Here is a 23405-nt window from a genome sequence, read left to right on the forward strand (position 1 = left end):
TGGAGGGAGCAAAGGTGGGAGAAGGGCATTAGTCACCAGCTGGGGCTCTCTGGAGAACCCCTGCTCTGAGCTCCCAGTCTAAGAGCTTCCAGCCCAGCAGCTTCCTCCCGGTGTTGCCCAACAACAGCCCCATCCCGCAGGCCAGGCTCAGCGGGTCGGCTTTGCTCCCTCAGAGTTTAACGGCAGCAGAGGGTGCACAGAAAGCATTGGCTGCGCCACTGCTGAGCTCTACCAGCTCCAGGAAGCTCCCAACTGAAGTGACTTCCCAGGGAAGGCAGGTTTAGCTCCCCTCTTCCTACACATGGAACCTGAGCACTCGGAGCCAAGGGCTGGCCAGTGCCCTCGTCACATCCCTGCAGTGTCAAGAGGTGTCAGGCCAGTCAACACCCAACGCAGAGGCTGCCAGGACAGCTTCTGCTCCTTTATTTCTGACACCCTCTTCCTAAATGTGAACGAGAGGGCTGGGATATTTGCTGGCAAGGAGGTTAAATGCAGGCAATTCCAGACATCCCTTTTCCCCGTAAAGGACACTTCCCTTGCCCCACACTTCTCCCGGCGGGTGCCCGTGCGTACTCACCCCGCGCAGCGCTGCCGGGCGGCACGGAGCCGCCAGCGCCCCGGGGGCACGGTCCTGCCCGGGCGCTCCACCTCCCAACCATCTGCTCCAGCTACTGCAGAAGGTCACTGCTTCCTCCCCACCTGAATATAGGTAGGGGACCAGAAAATGCCCTGGGAGGCTCCTGTTCCAGTCCTCAACACTCCAGTTATGCTTAGAACAGCCTCAAGACCATTATCATACTGGAAAAAGGTTTTTCAGCCTCTCTCACTCAAAGCACCAGCTATCCAGGATCACAGCTGAGGAATCACAGATTCTTTTGCTCATCTCTGATTACAGCAGAAAGAGCAAAAACCTAAAAATCCACAAGCTTCATCAGCACACCAACTCCAAAGTCCCCTATAGCCTCAAGCAGAAAAGACCTGGTTCCACAGGAAAACGGAGCGGGACACTGTAACGCATACAGAGCAGCCGCCAGCAGGAAACGCTCCCCACCCTCCGCCTCGGTCAAGCCCAGTTTTGGCTGAGCCACACCTACACAACCCCATAGGGATGGTCACTGACACCCCACCTCATGAGCCCACACTTTTTCTCCGCTACACTCATGCAACTCATGCCTGGAGTGCAAGACCACAGGTGCTCAGGTTGCTCTCCTCAGCACATATGCCCTTTTACGCAAGGGATTCATAAATAACCTTTTGAACGCTGAAAGCCTGTGAAGAATCATTATTCTCTGGCCTTACAGCAATGAGCGCAATGTTTGCAGAAGATAGTTTCCCAGCGGCCCATCGATATTTCTGCTCCAGGAACAATACAGGCTGTTTTGCACATTTGCTTTGGCTTGACAGCTCATCTGACCCAAAACTATCACAGGATGTGCTTAATTTGAAAGGTGCTGTACTCCTTACTAAGTGCCGCAGACGCTTCCCAGAAATCCCAGTCACTGGCTGTCAGCGTGACAGCCGCAGCCCCACAGACAAGCACAGAAGGCCGGCTTTGCACGCAGCGGGCACCACGGCAGGACCGTGCCCTGGGCTGCCCGCCCCAGCACAACTCTCCGGGGACCCCTGTGCTCACACAGTGCTGCTCCCCGCTGCCGAGGCCCCAGCAGCAAGGTGTGCTCATCCTCAGGCCTCCATCTCCTCCTGGATGAGATGCGAACGTGCAGGAATTCAAAACACGAGAGAGGTGGATGATGAAGACACCGATGCAGATGGCAACAATGAAGGTGCTGACACCAGCGGGAGGAAGATCAGATGGCATGTCAAGGTCTCTGCACTTGAGTAAGAATACAGGGCCTGTGGGATAGGTCTGACCACATATATCCCTCTTTATTCTATACAGGACATGTGAGGTTGGACCTTTCCCACAGGTCTGATATTCCTCAGAAGGAAACCCCAAAGTGCCATCTAACTTCAGGGAGACGGCAGGAACTAGTGCACAGACGTCACTGAAAAAGGTGCCTCCTACTGTCGTAGCTACAGGCTCCTGGTCAAGGTGTCAAATCCCCTCACCAGCACAAGAAATCTGTCTGGAAACAGAACTTGCAGACAGTCGGTGGAGACAGCTGATGACTGACTGTCTCTCTGGGCAGCATCCCTGCATGGTACCCATCAGTCAGAAAAGAAAAGGAGATAGCGACATTTCCTGGGGGAACCCGTCTGCCACAACTGCATTGGGCACTGCAGTGCACAAATCAGTAGGTCTGAACTGTGCTGGGTTTGGGGACTTGATACTGAACCAGGTGAATATACATTTGTGCTACCTGCTGAGCCAGGATCCCCAGCATCACTGCTGCTCCGGAAAGGAGCCGACAGCACGGTCAGTCTGTCTGTCCTCTGCTCAGCGCGAGCCCCCGAGCCTCTCCCTACAGCATCCGTCCCGATTCAGGCTGAGCCACTCGCATTTGGTGGCCACGCAGATACAAAACGTTCTGTCAGCCACGTGCAGCAGCCCCTCAGTGCCTGCAGCTCTCCTTCCCTGGGCAGATCTGTCTCTGCTCTGGGCCAGGGGCGGCTCCACCTGCCCAACACCTCCCAAGCCACCAAGAGTGGCATTTTGCAAACATTCTCACACGAACTAGAAACGATGCCAGAAGCCCCACGGGTGTCACCTACCTGATTACAGGTGTTAATATCTACCCCATTCCTGAGGTGATCCAAGGCTTTGTCCAGATTCCCGGACCTCGCAGCTCTCAAGAAGCTCGTTGCAGCATCAGCCTTGAAGAAAAAAAGAAAAACCATAAGACGCGGAGTGCTCCCATTCTCCCCATCACCAGCACAGGGCCAGCTCTTCACGCGGCCGCAGAGACCAAGGCTACAGAGACCAGTCCAGTCAAGGTGGCAACTACTGGGACAGACTGAGGTGCCCCAAATCAGGTAAGAAGAAGCAAGGCTGGGACCTGCACTTGGAGTGGAGCGTGTCCCGATACTGGGGCAAGAGAGCCACACGAGGTCTGCAGCTCGTCCCAGCACTGCAGGCGGGCAGGGAGGGAACTCTGCTGAGACTCCTGCAGCCAGGGCAGCCTCCCTTGGCCAGGGAGACACCTCTGTGTCCTGGCTGAGAGACTGCAGCGATGGTCGAGGCACCAGGGACGATGACCCAGCTGAGCGCCCCGCAGCCAGCGAAGTCACAACTCTCTTTTCCAACAGAACAAGGCTGTGTCTCCCTGCACCACTAAAAACCCAGCCAGCCCAGGCGAGGCACAGCAATACTTCAAGCAACGCTATTTAGCAGTGTAAGGCAGCAAATGAAGACCATGGAATGGCTCACCAGAAGCTGGAAAACAGAGTGGAAATGCAGTGACATGGCTCTGTGAGGCTGGGACCTTGGACTGGTAACTGCAAGCTGGTGCCTGCCTGGTAGGTCCAGCCCAAAGGGCTCTCTGCAGCAAAGAGCCATGAGATGTCCATGGCAAGGGCACAGGACACACTCTTCTGCCTTCAGCACTAACAGAAAATCAGAACCTCTTCTGTACCCCTCATTCTGGGACTGACCAAGGGTTCTCCTGTGCCATGAGTGCCTCCATCCTGCCATGCCAGGCCATCCCATCGTGCTGGTCTGTGGAGCAGCAGCCGGGACTGGGGAGTTCCTGGACAGGCGCTGGAGCAGCACAGCCGCAGAGGGCAGCACTGGAGGCAGCCCTAGGCAGGATGATGCGCCACACGTTTCAGGGCTTCTCTCTTCCCTTCTCTTCGTAGCCTCAGCCATTTGAATCTGGATTTTGGAGCAGCACGACAGCTGCCTTGCTTTGCCAACAGAAGGAGGGCCCACAAACAGTGTGTCCTGACCCACTGTGCCAGGCACACTCTGCAGAGCCAAGCTCGGGCTCCCACGGCAGTGCCGGGTGCCACGGTCCCCTCTGGGGCAGAGGGACAGGTGGCAGAGGGCGGCCCCGCCATGCCCTGTCCCACTGCACAGCCACCACGTGCGGGGGGAACACGTGCTGACGGTGTGTGCCAGCTGGCTCTGCTCGCTGCCACCTCAGAGGAGAGCCCTGTCCACCTGGGCAGAGCCCCCAGATTCACCGCAGAGCTTCGTGGAGGGCTGCGAGCACAGAGGAGACGCGACGTGGCAGCTCCGTGCTGCACTCACACAGGATGATAAACCCTCAGGGGCAGGAAGCAGCACCAGCGCTGTGCTTACAAGTGCATGTTTGCGCTCTGAGCCCTGCGTGCTGCCTGGGGTCTAGCAAGAAAACACTGACAGCTTCAAGCAACAGGTTGAATGCAAAGAGCTTTTCCAACTCCAGACCCTGCTAGAAGCCTCTGCATCTCAGGTCAGGATCAATGACGAGGCAGAACCTTGGCGATGCTGCTGGCATGCTGGCCGCAGGATAGACCTTCGACAGAAAACCCCTTGGAAAGTCAAAGCACAGCTCAGCCAGGCTCGTCCACCCCTGGGACACACAAGGAGCCGCGAAGATTAAAATGGTAAAACTCTACAAGCTCTAGCAGCCAAGGGGCTCCTGTAGCCCCAGCACGCCCTGCACAGAGACTGTGGGCAGAAAGCAAGCAGAAAAGCACAGCGGAGGGCTCCATGGGCATGAAGGACAAGCGCGTTGTATACTCACAGCCACGTCTGGACCGGACCTGCCCTTTCGTGCTGCCATAGTCCGGCACTTCAGCTGAAACCTGAGCCTGGTGTCCCCTCTCTCCCTCCTTGGTTACCTACTCCCCAGCTTTGAGAGAGCCAGTAAGTTACATTGCATTCTATCTAAAAATACAGGCTCCCTCCTCGCTCCAACGCAGACGCTGCAGGGATCGCCAGGCGCTAATGGAATTTGTTCATTTTCTCTCCATTATTGTGTCAGACAGGATATTTAATACAAGCTGCCTCCGGAAAGCAGATGACAGCTGCCAAGGGCAAGGAGCGAGTCAGAGCTGCAGGTACCAGCTCGGGCACAGCAGAGGAAGAGCAGCCCCTCAGCCGTGCCCCAGAGCCTCGCGTCTCACAGGTAACACCTGCCACGGAGGGCTTGCGGTTCCCTCTCCACTTCTGCATGCTGGGGGCAGGGCCTGGGAGAACGTGCTGAAGCTGGAGTGCTCCAGAGCAGGGCTCTTCTGCGCTCCCCACACTCGGCGTGCACCTTTCGGAGATGCACAGAGATGCAGGACATTGGGCACCGGCAGTCAGACAACACGTGCAGCCAGAGAAGAAGGGATAGCTCAGCTCAAATGGTAAAAGCAGAGGAAATGGCTCTTCCGATGTCAGTGTGCATGTTGGGACTGCCTACCTATCACTCAGGGCATTCGTTCACAACAGCTTGCTTTGCTTTGGGGTGTCACAGAGATCAAGAAAACACTTAATTAGCCAGGGAACTGAAGTATGGATTAGGTCACTGCCATCTCCTCAATTTCAGCAAAAGGGAGCAATGACAGTAAGAAATGCCCTACGGACACAGGTAGATGTGTGTATCAAAGAGATACACACGCACACCCCAGTCAGCACAACACCAACATACCTAAACACACACACACTGCACAGTTACCGTCCGCTAATAAGCACAATGTGTAGCATGGGCATGCTACTTGCACCTCCCAGTATTGGTACACACATGTAGTCACCTGCTATCTGTGTGCTCCAGGATACACAGGAACTGCCTCCAGATGCAGAAGGAGCTATTCCAGTGAAGAAAACAAAGTGCCTCACTTGGCATTGTGTATCTCTTGCACTCTCACATGGCTGCTAAATCCTACACACAGGTCTTGTGCTCCACAGACTTCTGGACATTCAAGCTGCAAAGTGTCAGGAGGCTGCTGCCAGCGATTCCTTGAGGGATAAGCCTCAGATATGTACTTTGCAAAATGCTCCAAGACCACCTAAATTAAAAAACATAGCAAAGCACATCAGATTGTGCTTCTATTCTCCTTTTCTTTATTTTCTTTCAGGAAAAAGCTCCTGTTGTCTGTTCACAATCCGATTTTTTCCCTTTCCCTCTGCTGACCCTGATTGGAAACCTCCTCTGTTTCCCTTCAGAGGTGTCTCTGCTCTCAGAGCCTGGCCCCACCAAGCATCGCTGCTGTTGGAGCATCCTACGCCCTTCACACCAACATGGGAAGCCTGGACCTGGCCAAGCCCATCATTTTGTAGCCGTGGGCAAGGCAATGAGAAAGGGGAAATTCTGCTGAACCAAAGGCTCAGGCTGTATTCCAAGGGCTGCAGTCACGATTCAGTAATCCTGCTTCGTCTTCAGGCTGTGGTGGGAGTCCTGCTCTAATCTTTCCCGGCGGGATCTCGCTCTCGCTCCACCCAGGGAGGAGCTCCCACCAGCTCCTTCTGCACGTCGCTGATAACGGAATGGAGGGTCTCACCCTGAAAGGTGGCCACGTCCGCCAGGACTCCACTCTGTACAAGCTGCTAAATGCCACAAGCAGATGATTCCCAAGTGCAAATGAGTCCAAGGACTTGTGCTGATCTCATGGTGTTATCTGGGACGCCAAGACAGGCAAGAAGCAAGTCGGCACACTGTTCCAGACTGGCAAAAGCCACACACACGTCCTGCTACACTGCCCTCTTTACCCCATCTGCCCACTTGTCTCTTCTATCTGCAGGCCTTCTGCTGAGTGATGAGGCAGCTGGGCAGGGTCTGCAGCTCCTTCGCTGTCACACAGCCCCCCGTGTAGGGAAGGGCTCAGCTGCTTCTTGCTGAGGAGCCCCAGAGGGGGTGGGACCCCTTTGTTCCAAGGATGTGCAGACAGGTCTGTGGGATTGCCTGGGGACGTGTCCTGCTAGGGACAGGGCCAAAGATTCCAAAAGAAAGGGAGTGGGCGCCCTTTCCAACAAGCTCCCGACACCAGCAGTTCTGGGTGCCCGTGCCGCAGAGCCCCAGGCCAGGGCAGGCAGGTGAGGGCAGCACACGTGGCCAGAGCCGCTGGGAGCCTCCCTGCCTGCAGAAACAAAGTGTGTGGTGCTCAAAACCAGCTGATTCCCCTCTCCATTGCAAGATCTGCAAGGACTAATTACAGAGAGGGAAATGTGGGGGAACTTGCACTCACTGTGAGGGGTTTTTTAAAATGGGCTCTATTTTCTTCACTCTACCCAGATGTATCGCACAGCCAGAGCTGCCCTGCAATTGCAACACGCAGTGCTACAGGGAATTCCCGGAGCCTCGATCCTCAGCCACTTCATTCAGCCCCTACCCTTCCCCTTTGCTGCTCTCTGCCGCCTATCTTCAGGACGTCTGGTCTCACTGAAGAACAGTGCTGCTCTTAAACCAGACAAAAGGAATTTCAATGCAGACTTTCAAATCACGCATTGCTTCCCATGCCTCAGGGAGCAAACGCGCTGTGGCAAACGGCAGCCGGATCCAGCGGTCGGCAAGCTGGGTCTGCTGGGCTGCTGAGCCCCGTGGCTGGCGCAGGAGGAGACAGACAGACGCTGGCTGTGTGTCCGGCCTGGAAAACGCACTGAAACAGTTGCTCAGATTAAGAGCCATCAAAGAGGGCACACAGGGTCTTTCCAAGATGATCAGTGAATGTCAGGAAAGTTGAATCGGAGAGTCAACTCAGAATGCCCAGAAGCAGAAATTACACTGTCCACCTTACCGGAACTTTCTCTCCTACCTGTATTCACATAAATGTGACACTCTCAGCGGTCCCTGCAGTGGAAACAAAACCTACTGGCAGGTTTCTGCTTTCTGAGTAGGAGACAGCACTCAGCAGAGCCCAGCATCTCCAGAGAAGCCGTAGTAGCAAAGCCGCAGGCAGCAGAGCACGGAGAACAGGCTGCAGGCACATACTGCAAACCCAGATGAAAGAGAAAAGCAAAAGCATTGGGAAAATTCATCAGATAAAAGGAAAAATCCATATGCCCAAGACCTGTTCCCTAACCATCCTCACCTCCGCCCATGTGATTTAGCACAGGTCCACAGATCTTAATAGGACTGGTGAGAGTCAAGGCACAGAAGGTCATCTCCAGAAGGCATCTGCCAAGCCAGTTTGTTCTCATCTCATGCACCAACCTGAGGAACCCCTTTGTCCATGCTCCAGCCAAGCGGAGATTTCACAATAGCCCTAGGCCTCCCCAGGGCATCTACCACAGAGACCGATGGTTTATATGCCCAGCAGAGACCTCCAGACCAGGATGCAGGGGGAGCCCGACTGTCTTGCAGCAGGTGAATCGGAGTGTGCAGAAAATGAAAGATCTGCTCCTGTTCCTGTGGCAAGGGGCTGTTAGAGCTGTAGGAGAACCCAGCACAACTGGCAAAGGAGAAATCCCAAAGCAAAAGAAGGAGGGCCCCTGGCAGGTTTGGGGGAAAGGACGTGACTTGTCAATTAGCGCTTTGAAAGTACTGAAGAGGGGGAAGCTTCCAGGTGTAGGCACCAGACTGACCCCTCAATCATGCGCAATCCTCCATCATCACATAATCATGAGTAACTGGCTTTCGGAAAGCCCTTTTTTATGCACTCAGAAGGAGGTGGTTCTGGGCTGTTGCTGGTGGCGCAGCTCAGGGCCGAAGTCAGCTTGGTCCCTGCTGAGCATACCCAGATACAGACAGCATCCACGCTGCCATTTGGCTCTGTCCTTCCCCCTCACAGGTCCCCTTTGCTGCTGAAGCTGGAACGGGTTCAGGGCTGTGAGGAGTGTGGATATCAGAAACAGCTTAATCTGCATTGAGCAAGGACTTGGGAGCTGCCCCTGCACAGCAGACTGATCCTTTGATAAGGATCCCCTGGTGCCACAGCCTGCAGCCCTATGAAAGCTTGTCTCTGTCAGTTCCCAGCTGCAACTAATGGACTTTCTAAGTAGTAGCATCAGGATCTTGTTCTGTCATTTGCAAACCATCACTTCCCCAATGAAGTGCAGTGCTGGGTCCAGCAGCAATGAGTAGAGAGAGGAACAGGGGCTGGACCAGAGGTCCGAATGGGGAGCTGGAGACCAGGACATTGTTCATTTTACACAGAGCCGAAGCAAGAACTAACAGAGCTACTGCTCCTGCCAGCTGAGGCCACGCACACCCAGGGGAAAGCTGTCACTCTCCTCTCATGTTAGCAGGAGCCTCTGCTCTCAACAGATCCTGAAAAAGAAAAGCTATTTTTACCTCACCAGAAAATATAGAGACTGTGACTGAAGACAACACACGAGAGCTTTTCACTCAGGTACTACACCTCTCCTAACAACATAACAGGGTTTACAGCTGCTCAGATGCAGCAGCACTGGAACTGCTTCTTATGTCCTACTTTCTAATGCTCGGACCGTGACACGGCTCAGGCATGTGTGCAATGAATGAAGGGGAGTTGAGAGGTTTCTAGTGCAAGGGGAAAGCAGATACATGCTCTGAGCCTGCCTGAGGCAAGCCAGGGACTAAGCGCACCTTGTAGAGCATCCTCCAGCTTGCCCTGGGCTCTGGGCAGTGCCCTTGCACCAGGAGATGCGCTGGAGCTCAGACAGTGCCATCAGGGTCTGCCCGGTGCCTGGTGGAGAAACTTGCTTCTCTTTGCTGATGATGCTTATAAACTGCTCCTAATTTCTGCAGTCTGCTCTGACTCATTCTCTACCTCTGCTTCGGCAGCGCTAGTGCACACCTGCTTTGTCTGCCTGCATGAGCAAAAGCACTGAGAAGGGGCTTTCTGTTGGGATCTGCACGCTGCGAGGCATTGCAGCACCATCCCTGCGCCGTGGCTGCAACAGATCGACCGCGAGCAGGATTCGGCCGGGCTGGCCTGGCCAGCGCTGGGGTGCAGCCTCCAGAAGCCATGCAGGGAAGAAGCATTGACAGGAAAGCACCTGAAGCACGGGCCTGGCAATGTATCCCTGCCAGCTGCTCCCTGGTGAGGACATGCAAGCAAAGCCATAGCAGCACAGCCACCTGCTCCTCCGCAGAGCTGGTGCTGCACTGTGCCTGGAAAGAAACGTCATCCTGTGCACCTGTCCTAGAGCTTCGGGTGGGTAAAATAAGAAAGATGGTAACAGAGACATCAACATTTAGCATTAAAATAGCTCAAAAAAAACCAACACCTGGGGGTACATCCCTTCTGCCAACAAAGCAGCGCTGGGAAGGATCAGGCAAGTACAGCACCAGCAGGACCTGGCCGTTCTGGATTCAATGCCAGGCTCTGCCACAGGCTCCCACCACGACCTTAGGCCAGTTCCCAGCAACCCAAGAAGGGCAGCAAACCCTTCCTGCCACTCTGTGGTCCGTTAAGCTGCAATCTGTTGGTGACCAGGGCCATTTTCTCTTGACCAAAGTCCGCGTTACTGGCCAGGACATATATAAACTCCCACGTGTAAACCAACAGCCTGAGAACTGACCCGATTCCTCTCCCCCGAGCGCTGCCCAGCGAGCCCCTCACCATGCGCCAGTACTCACCCTCACATAATGCAGGCATGGCATTGCTGCGGGGGACGGCAGCTTGCCCTGCACAGCCACGGTCTGCAGCGCAGATCAGCCCACAACGCTGAATGCGCAGCCACAGCAAGCGCCAGCAGCCAGCCGGGACCAGGGTTATCGGTGGCAGCACCACCGTGCCCTATCGCCACGCACACCCGCCTGCCGGCGCGCCGGGGAGGCCCCTGCCTGCGGGCTGGAGATTACAGGTTGTCCCACGTCAGGGAGCGCTGCCAGGCTGGACACGGCGTGCTCAGCAAGCGCCTGAGGCACACTTCATAAACATCTGCGAGCTGTAAACAGGGAGGAGCTCACGTGCGTGAACCCTGCTCTCCAAACAGTGCAAGGGAAGATGAAACTTAAAAATACAAAACAAAATGAAACAGCTGTGCAGCCAGAACCGTGCTGTCTCTTGGTTTGTGCTGCACAAAGCAGGCTGGGCCAGAGGCAGCTAGCAGAACACCCCAGGTTGTTCACTGGTCTCTGCAGGCCTTAGCTGGGCCCAGTCCCAAATGAAGGATACCGAGATGGAACTGAAGTGGCGAATGAGGTCTAGCGAGAGCAGCTCCCGTCCCTTTGTAGGGCCTGCAGCCGACTGCAATAGAATGAGCGCGCCCCTTCCCCCCTTCTACCTGCACAGCAGACTCCTGCTCCAGCATCCCTTCAGGAGATCCTTGCTTGCAGCAAGAAGGCAAGGGGTCCACAGTGGCTGGTGCATGCCCTCTCTGAAAGACACGCAAGGGAGTCACACCAGTTGTCCAAAGGAACAGAGCTCCTGGAGACCGCTCCCATCCCACCCTCTCCTTGTGCTCAGGGTGACACTGCAGAGCGAGGCTCATCTGGCACTGGAGCTCTGCAAAGGGAAATTATTTACAGTGCACACAACAGGGATACTCTCTAAGAAAGAGCAAACTCATGTTGAGAAAAAGCAGCCAAGAGTTACACCGAACAATAGCTGTCAGCTCCCACTGGGGCCACTGTGCACCCCCATGGGCTTCAGGGGATTTTCGGGAGCCAGGGTTTCAGCACCCTCTTCAGTGCTGCTCCCTGGATGCTATAATATCTATTATACACACAGGAAAAGTAATTTCTCCCCCGGCTCCTGGGACGAGATTCAGCAGCCCTGGTGCTTTAGTGCCACTGCACTCCAGGTCTGCAACCAAAATGAAAACACTGAATTCCAGCAGCCACTGCAGAAAGAGCCGCTGGGGCAGAGAGCTCTCTGTCAGAAATCTCAAAGGAAGAGGAGTTCTCTAAAGAAAACTACTTCTTCGGGTTTCAAGATACAAAGTTCTGCCTCTGACCTTTGGAGAAACTCCTCAACTGCACTATGATGTAGCTGTGAAGGAACGCAGGGCTCCTTCCTCTGCGTTGTTATCTCCTGTGTAACTAGAGAAGCGATCACCCAGCACCAGACACTTCGCTGGCTGCTGCCAGTCTGTTCTCAGCTGTTCTTCTCGTTTCATTCAAGGGAATGGAGAGTGTGGTGCGTGCAGCAGAGAACCTTAAACACATTGACTTGAAGAAGAGTAAATAACTTTAACAGCGGGCTTCAATATTTTAAGGAAACTGTGTGTGCTTTTGCTCATGGAATGACAGGCAGCCTTTCCTGCATTCGGCAGTTTGAGGAGCGATGCCAGAAGGGGTTCAGGGCTGAAACCGCGGCCGGAGAGCTGCTCTTCCCTCACTCACCGTGCCCCCTGCACAGGTGCCCCACACGTCCCCTTTTGCTTACAGAGGAAAACTCTCCCTGTGATCCTGCTGCTTGCCGAGGCTCTGAGGAGCCGCCAAGCTCCCTGGTTCTGGTCAACAAGCTGTTCTCTCAGGAGACCTCAATGCAGTTTTTAAGCTGAGTCAGCAACAGAAGCTGAATAATTTAAATCCTTAGCAATTCTGCTACTGCTGCCCAGCCATGGGTAACCGGAGGTACTCAGATTCATGCAAGGAGAGCGCTGGGATGAAAAACAGTGCTGCCGTCAGACTGCTTCCTCGTGTTAAGAGAGAACAGCAGTGACGTAGGCATAAATAATCAGACAACAACGCTCTCCAGCGCGGAACTGTGCGCAGCCAGGCTGAGCCTTGTGCTTTCCTGTGGGGTTTGTGGTTTCTGTACGGCGATCCATCACTGCTCTGGAGGTCCACAGGAGCTGCTAGTGCCTTACCTCTCCAATGGCTAATCCCTCAGCTTCCGAAGTGCTGGAACCATCAGCCCTGAGCAGCAGAGGAATGTGCATGAGAAAGGTCCACACCGACACCTGCTCTTCAGCTTTCTGTCAGAGGGGGAGCTACGCAATGTTATTTGGTGGGAGATTCGCTATGCACAAACTTTCCTGCCCTTGTTCTCTTCCGAGTTGCCTCTCCATCTCCCTTATTGCAGCAGGAGGGGAGGAAGCCAATTTACAAGTCCTTCTCCTCAAATCAGTCTAAAAACCAGCACCCAGAACCAGGGGACAAATGAAAACTTGCAAGAAATCCAGTGGGCTGGGTTTGCAAAGCTCAGCAGCTAATGGCCATTAGAAATCTCTCTCCACCATACACTTGCTCTAAGAAAACGCTTCATGGTCATCCATCAGTTCAGCACTATTTGGGCTGTGAGATTCACAAAGGAAATCCAGAAACAAAAATCAAACAGATGTTCTGCAGGTCGTGCTTCTTGAACTGTGCACTGTTGCCTCCAAAGGCATGATTTTGGAGATGAATCAGCCTGCCGTTTTACTCCAAAAGAAAGCTGCCTTGTGCCAGCATAACCACGGTTTAGTTCCTGGAGAAGAAGCAGTCTGAGCCCAAAATCGGGGTGTTCAGGCAGTCCTTTGCGCCTCCCTGCAAGCACACTGAGCAGACAGCTTCATAGCATGTGCCTCTCTGGCATCTTACGGCGTGAGTCATAAGGTGTTCTTTTTGCTCATCATTTGGATAAGCCAGGCAATGCAACTGCAAAATTCATCACACTGATTTATCTTGTTTATACTCATTCAGGCACAAACACTCAGGAAGCTGGATTCACAGAGCAAAGACATGAAAGAGTTGCAGAGCTCCCAAAGGAAAGGAACATTCATGGCTCATTGTTTATGCTATGGCTTAGCTCTGTGCTATCCTGGCTGCAAATAAGATTTCTGCACAGATAGAAAGTGCTCAGCAACCTCTGCATCTAGCTCTCCCAATACAGCAGACCAGAAGACATCTCACTCACAGGATTAACATCCCCTGTTTTCCCTTCTGTCTGAAACCAGGCAGTTCTGAGAGCAAAAAGCATCACCAAACTCACTTTGAATCTGAAAAATCCCAGTTCTGGGAACTCAGAGTTTGGCAGTATGCCCACAATATGGCCCAAAGGCACATCACTTCTTAACTGCTGCGTATGGAGCAGAGTCCTGCTTTCAGTCAGGCACCAGTCTGAAAGACGTAACAAGACCCCTACCAGGCTGCAGTTAATCCACCCCGGTTACTGATCCTATTGGACCCACTGGTAACTGCAGGGTTACAAATCCAGCGAGATGCCTAAATGTTTTGCCTATCTGGGGACCTGAGGATGGAGAGAGACCCAGCGCTTGGCTGCAGCGCGTGCCTGGAGGCAGAGCAGAGCAGCCCGGCCTCCTGCGAGAGCAGATGAATCCTGGCAGGTGCGCGCTGCTCCTCTTGGACAGGAGCCTTCACAGGGTGGAGCAGCCGAGTCCAAGCAGCTCCTTCTCTCCACCAAGAAATGCGCTCAGCGCAGCCATCCAGCTCCTGAGTGACTGTGCATGGCATGACCGCAGAGCACACTGACCAACGCTGCCATACCAACAGGCCCGAAAGATGCGATTGTTTGCAGAGAACAGCTCTGCAACACGTTTCCAGCCTCTCAGTCCTGCTGTCCTCGCTCTTCCTTAATCCAAGCTTAATCCAAGCCTTCTCAACCGGAAAGCTAATGCCTGAGGTCTGGAGTGCAACTGCACATTCTTACTCCTTCCCCAAGTCCAATCTTGTACAGACGTCTAAGAGTCTGGAAGACTGTGCCTGTGTTCATCACCTTGCAGAACAGGCAAAGGAGCCAAAGGCTTTATTGAACGCGTATTTGCCCATGTTCTGGTGGTGGCTGCATGTGGCTTTTCATCATGACTAGTTCTTTCAGATACTATGGACTCAATTATTTCTTGAGCACCCTCAGCACACCTGAACAGCCTGATATGAACAACAAGAACAGCAAGAACAACAGCCCACACCACCACATCCTGCTCACAGTACAACAGCCTGCACCTTTCTCCAGCTACTGCAATGCTCTGAAGAATAATTTGGCAGATCTGCAGAAAATCCACTTGAAATCTCGAAACCCATGAGTTCCATTTGAGGGTAATTAATGAATGATTCAGAAGAGACGTGTACATTTCTGTTGTATGCCCACAGCCCTGCTCTCACTGATCAGCATTTAGGATGATTTCATCGCACAGCAGCTTTTCCTAAGTTCTAATTCAATTACATAAGATGCCTCTGGATGAGAGAAGCAGAGTCCCAAAGTCCCAGAAACACTCACTCATATGCTACTTTGGAAAGTGAACAATTCTGCAGAACAGGAGTGAGGACAGAGCTCCACTGACCTAGCAGAGCTAATGGGAGTCTCACTATTCTTCTACAATTGAAGGAGATCAACTATTTTATTTCTCCCAGTGGACCTTTTTCACTGAATGTCTGAAGTATCAGCACTTTTTTCTGGCCTCAGCAGTAAAAATTTGGGAACAAAGCGTCTCTAGAACCTGCCCCTCAAAGCTCTGTCAGCTACCACACAGGAGATGTGGGAGCGTTTACTGCTGAAGCGAACTGTCCTTATCACCTACAAAACATCAGTGCGACTGCTCCTCCTAACAGCCCAGATGAACCCTTCTCTGCAGAAATCAGTCTGAACAAATAATACTCTCTCCAGCTCTGCTCTGAAAGGTGCCCAGCACACACCTGCAACTGGAAATCTGCCAGCCAGACCAGGATTCAGCAGCCACCTCCCATTACTGGACACGACTGCACTCTGCAACACACCAGCCATGAACCAGCTCTGATACATCTGCAGGAGCTTCACAATGGCTCATTTACCTACTTAGAATAAGCTGGACCGAAGTCATACTTTCACAGTGTTTAAAGCTCAGCTTTATGTTCAGTCCTGGAAATCCAGTGCATCCCACATGTGCAGAGCTGCAGGGGACAGAAGAGGCACCTGATTCAGACGTCCCGAGGGCAGGGTCACCGAAACAGTGTCAGGCACCTACAGAGTCAACGCTTGAAGCAGAGCTTGCTGTCTTGGCTCCCTTGAGACCCAGGGGAGAGAAACCAGCATTTCTAAGGGTATAATTCGGCTGACCTACTTCTACATGCAGTGCAGCATGGGAAGGGCTCCCTCCTCTCCCGGGCTGGAGGGAGCTGGGCTGAGCAGTTTGGATGCAGAGTTCTGCATCCCAGCACCCCCGAACTGGGGCAGACTGTCCTGTCACGCAGTGGGACACCCATGCGCCGCCAGCAGCACCAGCTGCGCTCGTCCCCACGATGACACCGAAGGTCAGTGTGTGGAGAGCAGCCCCGTTCTGCCCCAACACACCCAGCAACAAAATCCCATCCTAGAAACATCCAAATCCTCTCAGCTGCCGCTGCCATGGCAACGCCAGAGAAAGGATCTGCCAGCCTTTGATGTGCTGATCTGTTTAAAGCATGCAAAATGCCATTCAGAAGCTGGGGAGCTGCGTGGAGGAACACCTGACTGCCCTGAAGATGGAAGGCTCCAAGGAGCAAGGATTAGTGCGCACTGGCCGGCACCACTGCCATCTCCTGCCACAGAAGTCATTACCAGCGTACTGCTGCTCCTGTGCGCTGGCTCACCCGCTTAGTGGAGTTTAATATTTAACATCAGGCAAGCTGCTGTTTCTCAGGATAATTTGGGTTATTAATAAAAAATTCCCTTTCACCACCCTCAATGGTTCATAACTAAGATGCTGTTAGTCCAGGTTATCGGTGCCGTCAGCAAGTGCTGGGAGCTGAGCACCACAGAGCGGTTAATGGGGAATCAGGAGAGGCGGTTACAGGCCACAGAAAAGCCAGCAGAGCCAAGTATCCTGCAGCACAACACTGTCCCCGTCTCCCCTTGCACCAGAGGCGGCAGAGGAAGAGGCAATTCCAAATGGCACACAGGCCCTGCAAACCAGAGCAGAGCAGAGAACGCTCCTGGTGACAGGACGGAGCACCAATCCTCCCTGTGCGCTTGCCCTGCAAAATCACTGCTCGATCCCCTCGCAGAGATCCCCTGCACTGCAAGGACACCTCTGCGCTCAGGACTGCGCGTTTTCTCACCTCTCAACACGAACGCTCTTGCAGCGCTCTGCACTGAGGCTCTGCAGAACACAACACTGTCAGTGCCAGGAAGCGCCAGACCCCGATCCCTGCACAGCACGCGTCCCCACTGAGCTGCCACGTTAGGGCAGATCAGTACAATCCAAGAAGCTCTGAAATGTGAGGGCAGAGAGAAAGGCTTGAAACATTTGAGGGGGTTTGCTTTGCAATATGAAACACGCTAACCTGAAGTAGTCTCCTACAGACAGAACATCTCTGTCCTGCACTCCGCCATTTCCACCACTTTCATTTCAAGACTCAGCCTACTCCACAACTGCAAAGTTTCCCCTGTAACAGTTCACCCTCTTGCTAAACCAGTGTTCCCATGTTTCCGTGCTTGGGAATCCAAATAAATTCCTTGAGCCTCTGTTGTTTACTGGCATCTCCCAATCACACCACTGGCATGTCAGGTACCTCTTTTATTTTAAACCATAAACATGATATATGTATATTTTCCAGGCACTTTTTATCATTAAACAAGCCTAACATCCCAGTAACCTGCTGGCAAAGCTCGGCAGTGACCAGCAGGCAGCTCGAGGGGGGAGCTGACTGCAGGGGCTGCAGCTCCAGAAAGAAGACAAAAAGTGTGTTACTTGCTTTGTCTGATGCTTTTGTGTGTGTGGTTTTTTGTGTTTGTGATGGGTTTTTTTGTTTGTTTTTCTGTTTTGTTTGGTTTTTTTCCAGAAATCTCACAAGAACGATAAAGGAAACTGAAGCTTCCTGCTATGTTGAGCTTTTTTTTTTCTTCTCCCAATATGACACAATAGATTATTTCCATCAAGAACCAACTACAGGTTCCTGTGTTATTACTGGGCACCCTCCGTTCTGCTCCTCTGTGTGCAACGCTGCATTTATTTCCAGCAAAATGGACAAACACACCACCTCTGCAGCACTCAAACTACAATTCCAAACCTGCGATGCCCCCTCCCAGTGAACGGACCTTACCTCCCCGCTTTAGGAGGAAGTTGCCTCACTATTGCAGCCGCGAGCAGAGCTCCTGGATCAGCTTGCTCCAGTGTCCTCACAGTACTCTTACCTCTTAAGCACAGCTTTAAAGCAAAGTGAATTAGGGAAAGATGCCAGCTCCTCTACCCAAATATCTGCAATTTACCCACAGTGTCTGTGGCAGTGCAAGAACAGCAGAATAATCTCCGTCTGCTGCCTCAGAGGGACGTGCTGCCGATCCCTGCTGAAATGTCAGGATACAGCGAATGCTGCTGCTGCTGCTTCACATTTTGGATGGAGAGGGTGATCTTGTCTGTGCCTTACTGAGCTGTTGCTGACCTCGGAGAACTCTGCCGGGTCCGGGGGGCACATCTCACCACTGGCAGGGATGAGTTCCCAAGTTTTGAGAAGGAGTTTTGCTGATACAGTACTGACGCACAGCAGATATTTTACCCTTTTGTCCTGTGACAGTGCAGCTCCTCTTACTGCAATCTCAGCTCCGCAGCCATCTGACAGCGGGTCTGACAGAAAGCGCTCTTCCCAGCACCCCCAGAAAGGGGTCAGCCTGGTGATCGCTGCTGAGCTCTTCAGCAGGACCACGTTGTTTGCACCAGCGCGGCGCCACGTCCGAGCTGTGTGTGCAGGAGCTGCCCGGCCACGGTGCGCTGAGCAGTTCCTGCTTGCACCAAACCCACTGTCACTGTGAGCTGAGATCATTTTGTCAAGGAAAGAGCTGAAGAATGAAAAAGCTTAGAAAATCATAGCCTGCAGGCCAAATACAGACCCCATGCAGGCATCTCCTGGAGCTGAAATACCCCTGTACCAAAGACAGTGGCCCACAGATAGAACTTCTGTTTCAGCTTTAAAGGTGGGAAGCAGAACCATAACATTTCCCACTGGAGTAAAAGCAAGTTTTCCTTTTCTGAGAGCTCTATAGCACAGCACCACCCCACACGGCACTCCCCATGCCCAATGCCAGCAGCAAATAGAGGGGGGAAGAGGAAGAGAGGAGGGGAGGGAGGGAGAGAGGAGGGGAGGGAGGGAGAGAGGAGGGGAGGGAGGGAGAGAGGAGGGGAGGGAGGGAGAGAGGAGGGGAGGGAGGGAGAGAGGAGGGGAGGGAGGGAGGGAGGGAGGAAGGGAGGAAGGGAGGAAGGGAGGAAGGGAGGAAGGGAGGAAGGGAGGAAGGGAGGAAGGGAGGAAGGGAGGAAGGGAGGAAGGGAGGAAGGGAGGCTCTGTGAGCACAGACTGGTTCTGTGAGGGAGCTGGGGAGCTTAGACCCTGTGAGGTGACAGCACAGGAACTGCCTTCCTCTTTTTCTCGTATGTCCCTTAAAATAGGAGACACTCTCGAGTCCATCCCATCCAGTGCACCAGGCTGCCAGGCATCTGTGCTGCCTCGGGGGCTGTGAAAGCGCCAGATGACGGGGGGCAGAACTGGAAGGAGCTCTGGATGCGCAGGCACACAGGGAGGTCGGTGCCTGCTGCCTCCGACCAGCAGCCCGGTAACGGCTCAGTGCTCACGGCGGCACCCACAGAACGGGGCAGCGTTTGCCCTGTGTTCAGAGCCGCTCAGCGCAGCCAGGAAATACACGGCTAAAGCTGGAACTGTCCTTAGCTCACCCCACACCTGTGTGTCACACCCACCAAAACAGCGCATTTCCATAGCATTTATCTTATCCTTTGCTTTGTGCTGTAATCAGCAAGTCCTGGGGAAAAGACACGATGCTCCCCACTCCAGGCACGGCACCATGACAGAACTGTACGGACTCTGGAATACACTACGCATTTCTTGTGGAGTACACGAAAGACTTAGTTTTCTGGACAACTGACACTGTAAAAAGGTGAAAATATTTATTATTCCTTTGCAGAAACCACTAGATTAGTTAAAAATCTAGTGTACTTTATACTTTGCAAAGGATTTCAGTGCTCTGTTCTCTATATTTCTCATTTAAAAGGTCCAACATGTGCACATGAATGGACCCTACAAGACCCGAAAAGTCCTGTCACCACAGTGCAGCGAAGGACCATTGCCTTCGTTGCGTGTTGTCTTGCTGCAGTACCTTTCTACTTTCTTAAGCAGGAGTCTTCTCAGTGACCTGGACACACACACACGCGTGCGCACACCCTCCTTTCCTCATCTCTGTACAAATATAGAAACCTTGTCTGTTTTCTAAATGCTCTCCTGCTGCTGCATTCTCTCCCTCTGCCTCCCAAGACACTTTGGTGAATACCTGCTGCTTTGTTTCTGCTGTAGATTTTTCACCAAGGCTGCAAGATGTTGAAGCCACCGATTTAACACAGTCCCCTACATCTGCAGCCCCTACACAGAAATATATGGCTCTGGCTTAACGTTTCACCCAGTCAGCAAAATTTGATTTGCAAATAGGAAGGGAGCTTGAATTTTGCTGCTGTTTGCAGCATTGTGTCTCAAAACCCGACATAGCTCAGCTGTGAAGGGAAATGTGAATTTTCAGATGGTTCTGCCATACTGAGCAGTCCCCTTATAGGGAGAGGGTGACGGGAACTTCCCTGCACACAGAAGGCTGCCCTCTACTCATTTAAGATGTTAACAAAGCTGGTCCACCCAACCCAGCGCCACTGTTTTCAGAATCTGCCCTCGCAGCATTTTGAGAGCTGGAGATGAGGACTGCGAGGGAAATCTAAGTAGGGCAGGGAACCCAGAAATCTCTGCAATCCTTGACCCATCCTTCCGTCACACCCCCAGCGATGCTGCACCTTTCCAGACCAGCACAGAGAGGGTACGTTTCTGCAGAACCTTGACACAGTTAGACAATTAAAATAAATTAGCATAATTCAGACTAAACTTCTAATTTTAGCAGTCTGTAAAGCTGCTTTCCTTCAAGCTCAGATCTAGCTTGCTGTACCTCAGCTTCAGCACACCAGGGGAGTTTCCTGCTGTGAACAACCTGGCCCCTGGGCTATCAAGCACACACGTTCAGGAGGAGCTTCCTTGCTGCTTGTCCTGATGGCGGTTCTGCACAGGGCTCGGTCCTGCTGCACCGCGGGCAGGCGCCTTGGCCACGGGAGCAGGCGCGGAGGAGAGGGCACAGTCTGAAAGAACTTGCTCCCAAAATAGATTTCTGAATGCTACGGGGCTTCAAACGCTGCTCACCTCATTCTAGTACTTGACATCTGGTGGGCTAACCAAGCACTACAGATGCCATTATTACCTGAATAATTTAAGAGCCTGCAGAGCAGCGGTGCAGCACAGCACCAGCCTCCCCGCACCTCCCGCCAGCAGCGGGTCCTGCAGCAGCTGCTCTGCTCCGGCCCCGCGCAGACGCCCGTGTCCTGCTCGAGCTCGGCTGAACTGCCGCTCGCCCTCCCCTCGTGGCACTGCGTCTCCCTCTGCCCGGAAACGTCAGGAACGGACGCAGGCTCTGAAGCGCCTTGCTGGCTACGGGCTGCACAGGCTGTTCTTCACTTACAACTGACTTCAGTATTTGTGGACAACTGTTTTCTGGGAAAGGGATGGACTTCCCAAGTTAAACACGGTTCATGATATGTTAGCTCACATTATCTGAGAGACCAGGCTCTCTTGGTACCACATCCTGCAAAGGGCAAGGCAGACAGTGAAAGAAGGAAAAGGTAAACACCACAGGAACTGCTACTGTATAAATGTGCTGATTTTTCTAATTGGGTCATTTGAGAGAGCTCTTGGCCTGTGCCCATTGCAACAAACCACGCTCAGCCAGAAACTCCCGTGACCTCCCCACTGTGGAAGAACACTGAGATCGTACAGTGCACTGCCATTGTCCTTCCTGCACACAAACGTGCCGTGCACTGCCCTTTGCCATCCTTCCCCCGCACTTAATGCAAACACTGCGAAGAAAATACAAATGCTGGGAGCACAGACACTCCTATTATAACCAGTGCATGCTGCATTGCAACGTAACAGAAAAACACTAGAGAGTGATTGTGAGCAGCGGCGAGTGAAATTGGAGAGTTTAGGCAAAGGTAAGTTTGAAACAGCCTCTTCCTCCTACTGATTCTGTATCAGAGAGACACAGAGAGAGATGAAGTAGAAACCTGAATGGGTTGTGAGAAAAATGCCCCCTTACAGGCCTTAGACAGCAGAGCAGCACAATACAGCACAGCACTGGTGCTTTTTACTTCTGACAGCATTTGCAGGGACGCCTGTGGCAGGTCACATAAACAGCATCAGAGGAAGTCATTGTCACACACAGCCCCTGTACTTCCCAACCCAGCCTAAAGCAAGAACTAAATATTTATTAAGCTTCTATGAATCAGAGGTCTGAATCCCCTGACAATGCAGCCAGCTGATGCAATCCTCCCCAAATCCTGATGGGACCTGCTTCCCCAAAAGCCTTGACAGAGCTTGGAGAGTCAGTTCCACGGCACACTGGGCAGAGGTGGGGAGCAAATCCTCCACAGTGCTCCATCCCCCAGTGCACCAGGCCGCTGGGGACGGGACGCGCGCTTTGCCCCACGCCGCCCACAGCCGTGTACGCAAAACGCATCCCGAGCTTGACACACCGGACGTTTACAGCAGACAAGGTTCAACACTGGCCTGGTGCTCTGAACCTTGGACTTAAGTATCATCAGCAAAGGGCAGGTAAGGGAGGTCCTTTGCTTGTCACAAAACAAGCACAAATGTGGTCACCCTACCTGACTGTTCAATTATCAGACAGAGGAGCAATTACAGATGAGTAGGACAGTTTGTGGCTGTTGTTCCAAACCCTACTTGACTTGTTCTACTTCCCACATTTCTCTAGCTCCCTAAGCTCACAAAATTCCTTCCACACAAAAGCATTCTCATTAGCATCCTCCATGCTGGCTCAGTCTTCTCAGAGCTGCTCATCCAGTATCTGGCCCCTCTCCCAACTCACACACCTCAGCCTGGAGTTTCTTCTGACAGTGGATGTCAGCTGGTTATGTTCACATTTATTCTGTATCCATGCTTGAGGTCTCTATAACAGTGTGTCCACATAAGTTACAGACCTGCCTCACAAACTGCAGCAAAACATCATATTCTCACTATGTGTTGTGCTGGTCGCCACTACGCCTGCAGAAGGCAGGACTGTCTGTGTATTTAAGTGCTCTGCCTGACTTCCAAGTTAAGGCTTTCTGCCTCTCAAAATAGCCTGACCACAGCACACCTGCAACAAAAGGAGGTGTTCTTGAATGTCACTACTTCCCAGAACCACACACACACACAAAAGGCAGAGGAGCCGCACCCCAAGCACAGACACTGCTCCTGCCTGACCACAGCAGCGATTCCACATGCAGCCCAGCAGCTGTAACCGGTCCCCTGTGAACTGGCCGTCTGAGCAAAATGCACAGAAATTTGAAGCCAGGATGCTGCAGTAGGAATAGCAAGAAGCCAGCCCAGGTGATGCTTGGTAAATTCTCTAACGGCAGTGAACTTCAATTCACACCCTCCTTTTCTCACAGGCTGCTCTCTGTCACACCTGTGTGTTTGCAGGGCACCTGAAAACCCACCAACACATTAGGCTAGACCTCATAATTCCTCAAAATTCAGCATTTCCACTAAATGTAGGAATAGATGCGACTATTGAAAACTTGTTCAGTGCTCCCCATGGTGCGACAACCCCAAGTAATATACTACAAAACGGGTATCTGTCGCTGTAAGATCTGTCCCATCTGGGGAAGCAGAGCCCTTCGGGGGTTAGCGGCGCTTCTCCAGCTCCTGGCTGGTGACACAGCGTGTCCTGGCAGCCAGTGCAAC

The 23405-nt window shown here is 52.9% G+C and overlaps 1 protein-coding gene across 11 annotated transcripts in view; it reads right to left on the reverse strand.

Annotated features, from left to right (window-relative positions):
• The window catches only part of ANK1 (ankyrin 1), a 49013-nt gene that overhangs the window by 23225 nt on the left and 2383 nt on the right, over nucleotides 1-23405 (reverse strand). For 8 of the 11 annotated variants that reach the window (XM_071799433.1, XM_071799435.1, XM_071799431.1 and 5 more), the window contains exon 2: nucleotides 2674-2775. In XM_071799433.1, the coding sequence (XP_071655534.1) occupies nucleotides 2674-2775 (102 nt within the window). Of the gene's footprint in view, nucleotides 1-577; nucleotides 1866-2673; nucleotides 2776-5622; nucleotides 5664-10367; nucleotides 10521-23405 lie in introns of those variants that run through there. The other 3 variants (XM_065856684.2, XM_071799436.1, XM_071799437.1) reach the window with 3 other exon arrangements.

The sequence above is a fragment of the Patagioenas fasciata genome, chromosome 26 (assembly GCF_037038585.1).
Source record: "Patagioenas fasciata isolate bPatFas1 chromosome 26, bPatFas1.hap1, whole genome shotgun sequence".
NCBI classification, from domain to species: domain Eukaryota; kingdom Metazoa; phylum Chordata; class Aves; order Columbiformes; family Columbidae; genus Patagioenas; species Patagioenas fasciata.